This window comes from Podarcis raffonei, chromosome 7 (assembly GCF_027172205.1).
Source record: "Podarcis raffonei isolate rPodRaf1 chromosome 7, rPodRaf1.pri, whole genome shotgun sequence".
Taxonomy (NCBI): domain Eukaryota; kingdom Metazoa; phylum Chordata; class Lepidosauria; order Squamata; family Lacertidae; genus Podarcis; species Podarcis raffonei.
Window position 1 is genome coordinate 60,153,411 of NC_070608.1, and position 12,384 is coordinate 60,165,794.

General features: G+C 43.3%; 1 protein-coding gene and 1 long non-coding RNA gene across 8 annotated transcripts in view; one reads left to right on the forward strand and one right to left on the reverse strand.

Annotated features, from left to right (window-relative positions):
• Positions 1-12,384, reverse strand: part of RNF144B (ring finger protein 144B) — a 76,158-nt gene that overhangs the window by 17,757 nt on the left and 46,017 nt on the right. For 4 of the 7 annotated variants that reach the window (XM_053396806.1, XM_053396803.1, XM_053396807.1 and 1 more), the window contains one exon: positions 9,266-9,453. In XM_053396806.1, coding sequence (XP_053252781.1) covers positions 9,266-9,430 — 165 coding nt within the window. In that variant the 5' untranslated portion in view covers positions 9,431-9,453. Of the gene's footprint in view, positions 1-9,265; positions 9,454-10,664; positions 10,949-11,001; positions 11,129-12,384 lie in introns of those variants that run through there. The other 3 variants (XM_053396801.1, XM_053396804.1, XM_053396802.1) reach the window with 3 other exon arrangements.
• Positions 6,184-7,553, forward strand: LOC128417743 (uncharacterized). The gene is made up of 2 exons (XR_008331538.1): positions 6,184-6,479; positions 6,849-7,553. It is a non-coding gene; the product is annotated as an uncharacterized LOC128417743 (long non-coding RNA).

Consider the following 12,384-nt stretch of genomic DNA (forward strand, 5'->3'; position numbering starts at 1 on the left):
TGCCTCTGACTGCATGGGTTCCCACTTCTCTGGGTGAGAACCAGGATCAGACTTTGCACTACCACAAGTGAGATTGGATGTGGTCTCTGAGTGGTTGAAGACTGAACGGTAGGTCCAGACTGTAGGAAATAGGTGCATGATTTGGAACAAGGTGATATTTTATTTCTATTTTATTGTTGTGTTGGTATTATTTTCTCTTCTGTTTAATTATCCCTGTTAAGCTACCTTTGTATTATGTTACATAATGTTGCATGGAGCGATTTTTTTAAAAAATTACTTACTGATATTACGATTCTTTCCAATTTGGTTCCCAATACATTTCTGAATTTCTATCAAATGAATATTTTGCTGTGAGCCACTCTGAGCACAACTCTGTGGGTGAGTGGAAGACAAATAAACAGGAAACGATGATGTATTGGAAAGGAAGCTGAGCTTTTAACTGAAGAACATCAGCTAGTTGAAATGCAACTTCTAGCTTTCAATTAGAAATGCAAAACAACCTTGCAAGGACATGTTACTATTTAAACTGCTATGCTAATCTGTCACAGCAGCAAAACTTAAAAGCCTCATCACCTCATTCACTTGCCAATTACCTTGGCACTCCAGCAGAGAGGTCATCACTCCTCCTGCTCTGAAAAAAGTCCCAGAGCTGTGCTCCACTGCAGTCTTCCTCCTTTACTGACATTATTGCCATAAGCTTTTGAATGAAAGCTGATGCTCATATAAAAAGTTGTGCCAGCTCCACAGCTTATCCAAATGGCAATGGCTATTTATAAGGTAGCAGCACACAACACCCACAAGCTGTAGTTTGATATTTGCTACATTAGTTAACTACAGCACCGTGGCCCACAGTGTTTGAAAGAGGCTTGGGTATTTTTACATACACAATTCACTCAGTGCCTATATCTTACATGGTCCTGTTCATCCAATTTTCCCTACATAAGACAGCAAGGAATTGTAGCTCTGTGAGGTGGGAACTACAGGTCCCAGGATTCTCTGGAGAAAGTCATGTGTTTAAAATATGTATTGAATGTGTTTAAATGTATGGTGTGGATCCACCCAGAGTAGCAGTGCAATCCCTGGAGTAAACATGGATAAATAAACTCCTGTGAACTCAATGGTGCTTTCATCTAGGTATTGTGGGCAAAATTCAGCAAATGGGGGAAATAACCCATGCTTTTTTACAAACATGCATTCACCAATTTGACCATAACTACCTCTTTGCCACACTTCCTATTGCAATCACTTTGCAACCTTCCAAAATCCTACTGCACCATTCCAAAAATGATGAATCATTCCACTGCCATGTAGATATAAACCCACTGCCTATTTGTTATGAGACTGGCCTACTGTTTTATGCATGAAAGGAGGCAGAACAATTGGCCAGCTTACACACAATTCTAAATTAAACTGTGGCTTGGTGCGAATAAGCAAACGCGTAGGTTCACAGGGAGAAGATCACCGTCGCTTCACTGTACCTCTGGTCCTGCTTCTTTGAGCTAATTCATGACCCTGCATCTGAATCCAGGCTCATTGTTTTGTCTCCCCCAGACAAACCATAAGCAGTAAATAAGAACCTTTCATTACAGCTTGCTGTTTATCTGGAGCAAAACAAACCTTGTGTTCAAGTTCAAATGCCATGCTAAGCCAAATTTTGGATTAGCTGACAGCAGCAAGACCAGAGGAAGAGCAGAGGGGCTGCAAACCTCTTTCTGGGAACCCACGAATTTGCTTGTTTGCACTAAACCATAGTTTGGCTTAGAGTGATGCGCAAGTCCATTCACCTTTTATCCGGTGTACAGCGTTGCAGCCAGTCAACCGAGCCTCGACAGTTTTCCGGTGTAGGGGGAGGTACGCTGCCGTCATCTGTGTCCCGGGGACAGCTCCAGCCAATCTATGACACGGGCCATGTAATTTTGGCGTGGCCAGCTGGTTCCCTCTTTCTTGCCTCTTCATCAGATCACCCTACCCACCCACACACCCTCTTTTCATATGACCTTGCTATCGCAGTTGTCGGCCCCCCCTGTTGTTGGGGCAGGGTAGGATTTTTTCCACTTGGCAAATTGGCCCTGGCCATTTGGTTTTCGCCTACCTAGTAGCAATCATCACAACTTTTGTGAGGTTAGGCATTGGGTAAGCCTTTGTTTGGTTGGAAGGGAGGTTGCTGCCTTGCCTGCCCCTCCTCAGTAAGGGTATCCTGTTAAAGGGATCTGGGGTGTGACTACTGTCCGAAGCCTGGGTGTGGGCTAGGCCTATGTCACAGCCCATACGGGAACCCCTTGGGGTGCCACTATCTGACATAAGTTATAGGGCACCTCCTATTGGTGATTTACCCTTCCGTGGACTCTCTGCAGACGAACAGCAGCCAAGATATAGTCCAGTTTCTCCCAAGGCCTAAGCCAAACCACTCACATCTGTAACCAATAAAGCTGAGGCCTCTTTGAATCCATAAACCAAACATTCCGTGTCAGTGTGATTTATTGTTCTCCTGGGAACTTTGTGGCTCAGGTGCCTTGGCATGCAAGCCAGGTCACCAGTTCAACAGGAATACAAGAGTGACATAAATTGCATATGGTAGAGATTTCTCAGGATTTGCAGCTGAGCTTGCCGATACATTCCAGACCACTATTTGTCCCATATAGGGATTAGAAACAGTGCAAGTACTGCTCCTATGAGTAGGGTGCCTTCTCTGTGGTGGGATTCTAGAGTTCCTTCACTAGAAAGATTCACATGGAGCCACCATTTCTGTCACTTGGGCACCTGGTCAAGCCCAAACTATTTGTGCAAACTTTTTAATGGTATTTTTAAAAACCACATTCTAGGTAAGTGTTCTTCCTTGTTGTTCCCAGGATTCCTATTGTTATTTTAATTGCTTAATGTTCTTATCTTAAATGATAGTTTGGAAGCCACCTTGGAGATTCATTAAATTGGAAAGGTGGAATCATATTTTCAATGAAGTTCTAGATACAACAGGTATTTTTCAAGCTGCAAAACCATTCACCTTGGGTGCTGTTAATCCTTTCCAATGTTACTTCTAAGCTTCAGCTTATGAAATTAATTGGCTCTGGCTCTACAATCAAATAATAAAAGGTCACTCAAAAAATTTTATGCTAGTTGTGCAAGGGCCACTTTTCCTTGACTGCCTCCCCCGTTGCTGATCCAAACTCAAGAGGATTGTTTATCACATTGATTCAGATAGTACAAAGGAGTTCTTTTAATTGTTGGTAACAGCCATAGAGTGCAGGAATCAGTAAGATGACCATATAGGTAAAGGTAAAGGGACCCCTGACCATTAGGTCCAGTCGTGACCGACTCTGGGGTTGCGGCGCTCATCTCGCTTTATTGACCGAGGGAGCCGGCGTACAGCTTCCGGGTCATGTGGCCAGCATGACTAAGTTGCTTCTGGTGAACCAGAGCAGCGCACTGAAACACCATTTACCTTCCCGCCGGAGCGGTACCTATTTATCTACTTGCACTTTGACGTGCTTTCGAACTGCTAGGTTGGCAGGAGCAGGGAACGAGCAACGGGAGCTCACCTCGTCACAGGGATTCGAAACCGCCGACCTTCTGATCGGCAAGTCCTAGGCCCTGTGGTTTAACCCACAGCACCACCCGCGTCCCTTTCAAGATGACCATATAGATGCCTGAAAAAACAGGAATGGGGAACCTTTGACTCTCCAGGCAGGTGTTACTGGATGGAAATCTCTGTCATCCTTGACCATTGGCCACAATGATCCTTAGACAGCTCAGGACCGCAATACCTCAATGAGTATTCATATGAACCTACCCAGACGCTCAGATCATCATGTGAGGCCCTTCCCCATGGGCCTCCTCCATGAGATGTCTGGAGGGTGGCAACATGAGTACAGGCCTTTTCTGAAGGCTCCCCCTTTGGGTATTAGTTATTATTATTATTACTGTGCCCATCTGGCTGGGTTTCCCCAGCCACGCCCCTAGGGAGGTTAGCCTGACGCTCTCATTACATATCTTTAAGCGCTAGGTGAACATGTTCCTCTTCAACCAGACCTTTGGCTGACTAACATTCTATGTCTTTTAAATGCATTTGTGGGATGGGGTTATTGGTTTGGTTTGTTCTCTTGCTTTTATTACACATTTTGTGTTTTTATCTTGTATTTTTATGCTGTGAACCCCTCTTCCGTGAGATATACAGGTAAAGGGCCATATACAAATTTTAATAATGATTCCTACAACCACTCCTCACAAATGACTGTTGCCAGGAATGGTAGGATGAAGCTGAATATCAATACCTTTGCTGACAACTACTGACCCACCCACCACAGTATGAAGTAGCAAGTTCAAAGAAAGCAGAGCTGCCTATGCCATTATTATATCATTATGAGATGTGCATGCTGAAATCAGAAACATTGGAATGGGAAGGCCAGAGTTTAATCCTCTATTTTAACTACACAACCAGGCAGTTGGTGATATAAAAAATCTAACTGCCTTGCTTCACATTGCCCTCAAGTATGTGGCAATCGAGGGGGTGTCTCAATACCCCAAACCGCATATTGTTGCAGCAGTTTTACTTCTGCAAATGATTTCCTCAGAAAGTGGTAAATAAGGCTTTCCTAAAGCAATCTTCAAAACACAACAGCAAAACCTAGATGGAGGAAATGCATCAAACACAAGCTAATGGCGTGCATCAACTTTCTGTAGAAAGGGCTCCTTTTTTCTTTTCTTTCTTGGGGTAAAAATCCACAACTTGGTGCATGATGACCAAGCAAGTGAGGAGAAAACGACAAATGTTACTCACCTTTATCAAAACAGATTCACAAATGCTTTGTAAAATGTTTATTTGAAATTGTAAAACAGAAAATTTAATAAAGTTGTATTTAAAAACATATTCACAAATGCAATTTTAAGATTAGAGGATCTGAGCTGTAATTTGCTACCCCTACTTGCAAATACACTGGAAATTTCTACCAGGGAAAGAAGAGAAATATCTCAAGGTTAAAATTTTCTAAAGATACTGCCCTGGGCTAAGAAAGGTTCTAAGTGTTGTTATCAGTGGGCTGGACCCATGGGGGGCGCAAAAAGTTATTTTAGGGGAGATCACACCTAAAAGTTGAGCTTTTGGGGGGAGCTCATGGGTAAAAAAATCCCCCCTGTAAGAGGGCATTATGGGGGGCAGGCTTTTGTTGAGGGGGACAGGCTTCTGCTGGAGGGGCAAAACTGAGGTTAATTGAGTATTTTTATTGCTTTTCAATAGTTTTTGAGGATTTGGGGGGCAACTGCCCCCCCACGGCTACACCCATGGGCAGACCTGCAAAGCCCCAAAACTGCATCCTCCCCACCCCCAATATCTGCCAATCAAGACCCAGTTGTCCATATGGCATAAAAATGAGCTTAAACCATCTGAAATGAGGAGGAAGAGGGCAATCATTATTATTACCACCATCATCTGATTTCTTGCACGCTTCCTGGGATATTATTATTATTAAAGTATGCATACAGGCAGTGAAACACAGAAATCAGATAATGGTACTACTACTACTACTACTACTACTACTAATAATAATAATAATAATAATAATAAATGTTTGTACTCTTCCTCCTCAATTCAGGTTGCATATCATATAAACCATATATCATAAAGACACCATAGCCTCCACTGTGCCTGGAATGTTGGCAACGCTTGGAGATCGGCATGCAACAATATGATGACTCATGTGGAACAGTGCTTATGTTCCACTTGCTGACTTCACACACAGGTGCTACAGGGAGATGTTGGAAGCCCCAGAAAGAAGGCTTGACTCAAACTATGCAACCCTGAGATCAACCTAGTTTCCTAAAGCCAGTGTGGTGTAGTGGTTAAGAGACTTGTAATCTGGTGAACCGGGTTCGCTTCCCCGCTCCTCCACATGCAGCTGCTGGGTGACCTTGGGCTAGTCACACTTCTCTCTCAGCCTCACTCACCTCACAGAGTGTTTGTTGTGGGGGAGGAAGGGAAAGGAGATTGTTAGCCGTTCCTTAGGGTAGTGATAAAGCGGGATATCAAATCCAAACTCCTCCTCCTACTTTCTCAGCAGAAGAGTAAAGACAAGACTAGGAATGATGTGGTAATCATAACTTTATCATATGGTATCAGATATCAGTTTGTGTGTGTGTGTGTGTTTCTTTTTGTTTGTTTTAGTGGTTAAAGGGTAGCCACAGACAGTATCAGAGTTAAGAAAAAGCATAGAAGTCTCAAGCAATAGTAGGAAATGCTGCTAACATTGAGCCTACATTACAGGCATGGCTTTTTTTAGCTGGAACTTGCTGGAACTCAGTTCTGGCACCACTCAGGAGGGCGCCATTGCCATTCTGAGAGAAGGAGGGAGGTGTTCGTGGTGACTTCCAGCACCTCTTTTTCTAGAAAAATAGTGCCGATTATAGGTTCTCTCTGATCACCTTTTCATGCAGTGACAGGTGCCACACCAAAATTTCCAGCAGATACCTTGCAGGTGCCAATCACTTAGGTAAAGGTAAAGGGACCCCTGACCATTAGGTCCAGTCATGACCGACTCTGGGGTTGCGGCGCTCATCTTGCTTTATTGGCCGAGGGAGCCGGCGTACAGCTTCCGGGTCATGTGGCCAGCATGACTAAGTCGCTTCTGGTGAACCAGAGCAGCGCATGGAAACGTTGTTTACCTTCCCGCCGGAGCGGTACCTATTTATCTACTTGTACTTTGACATGCTTTTGAACTGCTAGGTTGGCAGGAGCAGGGACTGAACAACGGGAGCTCACCCCGTCGTGGGGATTCGAACCGCCAACCTTCTGATCGGCAAGTCCTAGGCTCTGTGGTTTAACCCACAGTGCCACCCGCGTCCCTACGCCAATCACTTAGTTGGTAGTATAATATGTGCCATGGAGTGCACTCAGGGCTAGAATGTACAGACTGGACTCTGTCACCATGCTAGATGATTAGTACTGTACATAGGAACAACTCCAGGGGCCATGGGGGCTTTGGCCCCCACAATAAAATATTTGAGGGGGCCAGGCTCCCACAAAGTTGATGGGCATTCCCATTCAAATGGTGTGTGTGCACTGCGTCGTGATCAATTATGCAAGGTGGGGCTCACCTGGGCACCCACAATATCTTATTCAAGTTTGCACCCCTGGTACTGTAGGCAAGAGAGATTGGAAACTACTGATATTTAAATTCTTTTCTTAATGTACAGATGCTGACAAACTATTCTTAGACCACTTCCTAATCACAAAGCTAAAGGTTAGTACACTAATATTTACCGAGTAAAACAAACAGCGCCCTGTGTACTTTAGACAGCAAACCTATATCGCTCTGGGAAATTGCAGTAATCCTTATCATCACACCCGATGCAATAAAGTCTCCACAATATGGTGCACCCGCTTATCCTTGCATAGTGAATGACTTTTGAACTTGGTGACATAGATTTACTATGTCCTGGTGTTTTTCCAAACAACGAGTCTAACTGGGGACTTTAGTGCCAATGCTCTTAAACCCAACATAGCTAACATAGTACTTCATCCATATGTAACATGGTGGTGCAGGAGAGCCTGTTCCCAGAACTTTTTTTTAAAAAAAATGGAGGAAAGATATTCACTCTAGCCCTGCAAAGTGGAAAAGTTAGCCTTTAAAGAAAGATTAATACTGTAAAACTGTAGGCCAGCCATCCCAGCATGCATGTCTTAGCCATCAACAGATGTGTACAAATCAATTACCTTCCCTGGATGCTCCCTTCAAAGTTAATGAATTTCCAGAGAGGGAGCCCTGTTAGTCTTTTACAGTAAAAACAACAAAGTGCCTTTAAAAACTGCTAATGAAGTAGCCAGTGACCCATCACGAGGCTATGTTTGGCTGCAATTCTAACCATGTCTAGTAAGTCCCACTGAATTCAATTACTCCCAGGTAAGTAGGGTTAAGGAACACGGGTGGCACTGTGGGTTAAACCACAGAGCCTAGGACTTGCCGATCAGAAGGTCGGTGGTTCGAATCCCCACGATGGGGTGAGCTCCCTTTGCTCGGTCCCTGCTCCTGCCAACCTAGCAGTTCAAAAGCACGTCAAAGTGCAAGTAGATGAATAGGTACCGCTCCAGCGGGAAGGTAAATGGCGTTTCTGTGTGCTGCTCTGGTTTGCCAGAAGTGGCTTAGTCATGCTGGGCACATGACCCAGAAGCTGTATGCCGACTCCCTCGGCCAATAAAGCGAGATGAGCACCGCAACCCCAGAGTCAGCCACCACTGGACCTAATGGTCAGGGGTCCCTTTACCTTTACCTTAAGTAGGGTTAGGACTACAGTTTCACTGTCTTGAATCTACATCTCAGTATAAATTACAGTGGTACCTTGGTTCTCAAATGGCTTAGTTGTCGAACAAATTGGCTCCTGACACCACAAACCCAGAAGTAAGTGTTGCAGTTTGCAAATGTTTTTCGGAAGCCGAACATCCAACATGGCTTCTGCTTGAGTGCAGGAAGCACCTGTAGCCAATCAGAAGCCGCACCTTGGTTTTTGAATGGTTTTGGGAGTTGAATGGACTCCCAGAATGGATTAAGTTCGAGAACCCAGGTACCACTGTAATCCTACCTCAGGCATAAGGAAAGGACAGTTTAGCACCCTGCTGATAGTTTCTCTTTGTGTCTTCATCATTATCATCATTTTTAATTTGTATACCGCCTTTCTATCTTACAATACTCAAGGCGGTTTACAAGCTGAAGAAACCAAAAATGTACATCTTAAAACAATCTTGGATTGTATGAATTCCTGTGGGCATCTTAAATACTGTTACAAAGATTGCACACCACCCCCAATCTCTGCCGAGTGGTAACAAGATTCCAGGGGGTTCTAGGAGCTTACCCAGATGTTTCCGTTGGGAGTCAAGGCACAGCAGAGACTGTTGCGTCTTTAAGAAATGGGTTTATTTTATACATATTTACACCTGGGTGTAACAAGCAAACAATTTAGATGCACACACAAAGTCAAACACCACTTCAGAAAAAAGAAAGGCATTTAGGCGTCTGTCAGGACTGCAGCAGGAAGAATATGCAGATAAGGTACACTGCAAAACAATTTACTTTTCTATTTATGTATAATGTGTACATGCTGTGTTGGGGGAGGAACACTTTCATTTTAGAGAGGTAAGGCGAGAAAGCTTTCATAGCCATGGTGGAGGTCCAGCAGTTGGAGGAAGGAAATTCAGTTGGCAACCTGTTTTTAACAGATTGCTCAAACATCACTGCTCTCAACACTGTTCCTTAATATTACTTAAGTTATGGTCAACACTTACCGATGTACAAAAGATACAGCTGCAATCCTGGAGAGTCGTCATCTTATCCAGTGAATATTCAGACAGGCATAGTTTGCAAGTGATCAAAGGCTCCAAGGACAATTCCCCAACCTCTGATATTCTGGTCGTCATGGTGTGATAACAAATCTCAGCAGCAGATGCCATCAGCTCAACCAGGCTCACCAGTTCTACAAAAGATAAAAACAGGAGTAAGCTAGTGAGGATAATTCTCCTTTCTGACGTTCAACAAAACAGAATTTTTCAACAATCTCATGTCACCATCTTCCAGCACAGCTCTAGCTTCTAATATATGTTCACTACTAACTTTTAAGAGAAATTTAAACATTCCCTTTTTCTCAGGCATTTGATGGTTGAAAGTTCTGTCCCTGGCAACCCTGAAATTCTTGGTTTTGTGAGTAGGTGATTGTTTTTTAGGATTTTTAACTGTTTTTTATAAGTATTAAAGTAATTGTTTTAGTATAGACATGCTTGCTGCCCTGGGCTCCTTTGGAGGAAGGTACAGGAAATACATTTAATAAATAAACAAAAATTTCCTGTCAGTGTAACCTGCCAGTCACAATGAGGAGATGACCCAGTATGTGAGCATTAACAGAACTACTTGTACTCCTTATGTTAGAGAAATAAGTAACATGAGCTGGCTGAGAAGGAACATTTTCTATCTAGAAGTATTCATAAATATCCCACAGAGGTCACTGCAAAGTGCAGCATTCTTCAGTATATTTAATTACTTGAATGAGGGCTTGGGCAGTGTGCTTATCAAATTAATGGGCAATATTAAGCTGGGAAGGACCTGCAAATATCTTTAGCAGTTAAGTTAAACATTCAAGACATCAAGCCAAACAGGAAGAACCAAAATGAAGCACAACTACAAGGACCAAAATGAGCATGTACAAAATACCTAATAAACATTAGCTGAACTTGCAAAGGACCGCCATTGCGATATTGTGAACACTACAGTTTAGTGGGCACGGTGCAAAACCGAACCCAAACATATGTTTGGATGTATTAACAGGAACTCTGTCAAGAGACAGGAAGTAGTATTAATCACCCCTGGTCAGCCCGCATGCCATGCAGCCTGGAGCCCTGTGTGCAGTTCTGGACATCAAAACACAATGCTGATTTTATCAGAGAAGGAATCAAACAGAACTACAAGAAACAGGCCAGGATATTCCTATTTCCCCTTTCTGCTTTTGCTGGCCATAGTAACCATCAATTATTTGTGGTATGACCCTTCTTCCCCTTAAGTTCTCAGGCACCCCTCAGGGAGGTGTCACAACTCTCAATTTCTCCACCAAGGTTCAGAAGTACTTGGAATCTTTGAAACTACTTCTGCTTCCAACCAACTCTAAAACCCCAAGAGATTAGTTACAAGACTCACCTTTCCTCCAGAACCTGATACACAGAGGCACACAGGGGACAGGTGCCTTTCCTTCTCTTTCCTCCCCATCCCCAAGCATTAGACACTCCTGCTACCTCCAAATTCTCTTTGCTATGTACTAGATCAGGGATGGACAGGTGTCGGTTATAACCAAAGATATAGTCACAGCAGGAAACTTGGCACCTGCATTTGATGGCAACCCTGGACTAGGTGCAAGGACTCCATTTTTCACTTAGAGGCAAGGGGAAGGGAGAAAGCAGAAGATTTGAAAACTGGACAAAATTAGACAAAATTCCAGTTATTATATCGAAAAGAAGGGCAAACCCCACCATCTTACCCATTGACAAGCAGCAGGGTTTTAACTACTGAAAGGCAAATTTAGATTAAGTTTTAGCAGTTTTTCTAACTGCAGGAATTGCTCACAGCATAAGAAGCAGATAGATTTTAAAAGGATGCTTTATCTCTAAACAAGCAGCACCAGTACATGTTGTTACCAAGATCTTGAATCACTTGATCACAGGAATGATCACAATAGGCTGCAGCAAGTTGCCTAGCACAGGTATGACCTGTATCTATAACATAATTGTGTCATTTGCATTGCGGATCATCTGGTTGATGAGAAGCAAGGTGAGGCACTTCACTCTACCTAAGCCAGAACATCAGAGGAAGCAGAAGTAGCAGCTACCAGAAGATGAAGCAACTCTCCAAGGGGAAAGAACTGAAAGGGCAATTTAATCAATTCATGGAGCCTTTGTGTGATAGTACTTTCCAATGCGTATGGTTGTTGCTGTTCTACTTTCAGAATCCTGCTTATTTCTCTGGTATGCAAAGCTCCTAATAATTTGCAAGCCTAGTGCCAATAGGTAATATATGAGCCTGGACCTGTCAAAAGACCCATCTAGCTCCAAACTAATTTTGGAGCTCAAGGCCTGACAGCAAGGCAGAGCCATGCACCTTTGACAGAATGCCTTCAGCTATATCTGGGGAAAGGTGGGAAGGGGGCAGGAACAGCTTCTTCTGATGCTAACAGAATGGGAGTCAGGCAAAGGACCAAGGCAGGGAAATGCTACAAGAGCACAGAAGCTGCTCTTCTACAGGACACACTGGTGTAAATGTATCTTGTTCAGTTTCAGTTATTTAATCCATCATGTCAGGACTGCGTCACAGTTTTCTACCTATGTGAAGATGGCTGGGAGACAAAACACATAACACTTCTGCATTGTGAACTATTTTCATGTAACCAAAATGCAACGAGTGAAGTGGCTCTTCCAGAGTTGCCCTATAGATTTATTTTCTGGTGTAAGTCAGTCACATAAAAGCATCTACTCTAAGACACAGGCACTTCAACCTGCAGCTGAACAATGAATTACACAACAAAGGGTTATTGACTTGCACAGTCTGTTCCCGGGAAGGTAACTAACCATCTGCTTCTGAAGACTTATGAAAAGAAACCATCTACCCCGGACATGCCATTAGCAGCAAATAATTCCTTATGGGTAAGAGCCGGAATATGCTGCTATTACCAAAAGCTTTGGGAACAATATCTTTTAGCGAAGTCAGAACCCACAGTGCGCTGTTTCATAATTGCTGCAGCAATTATAGTTATCAGTGAATCATCAACAATGCAATGACGCATCTAGGGCTACCTTTACATACGTCTATGCCTTTCTTCTCAATCTGCTACATTAAGAATATAAATATACATATTGTTTTCAGCTGC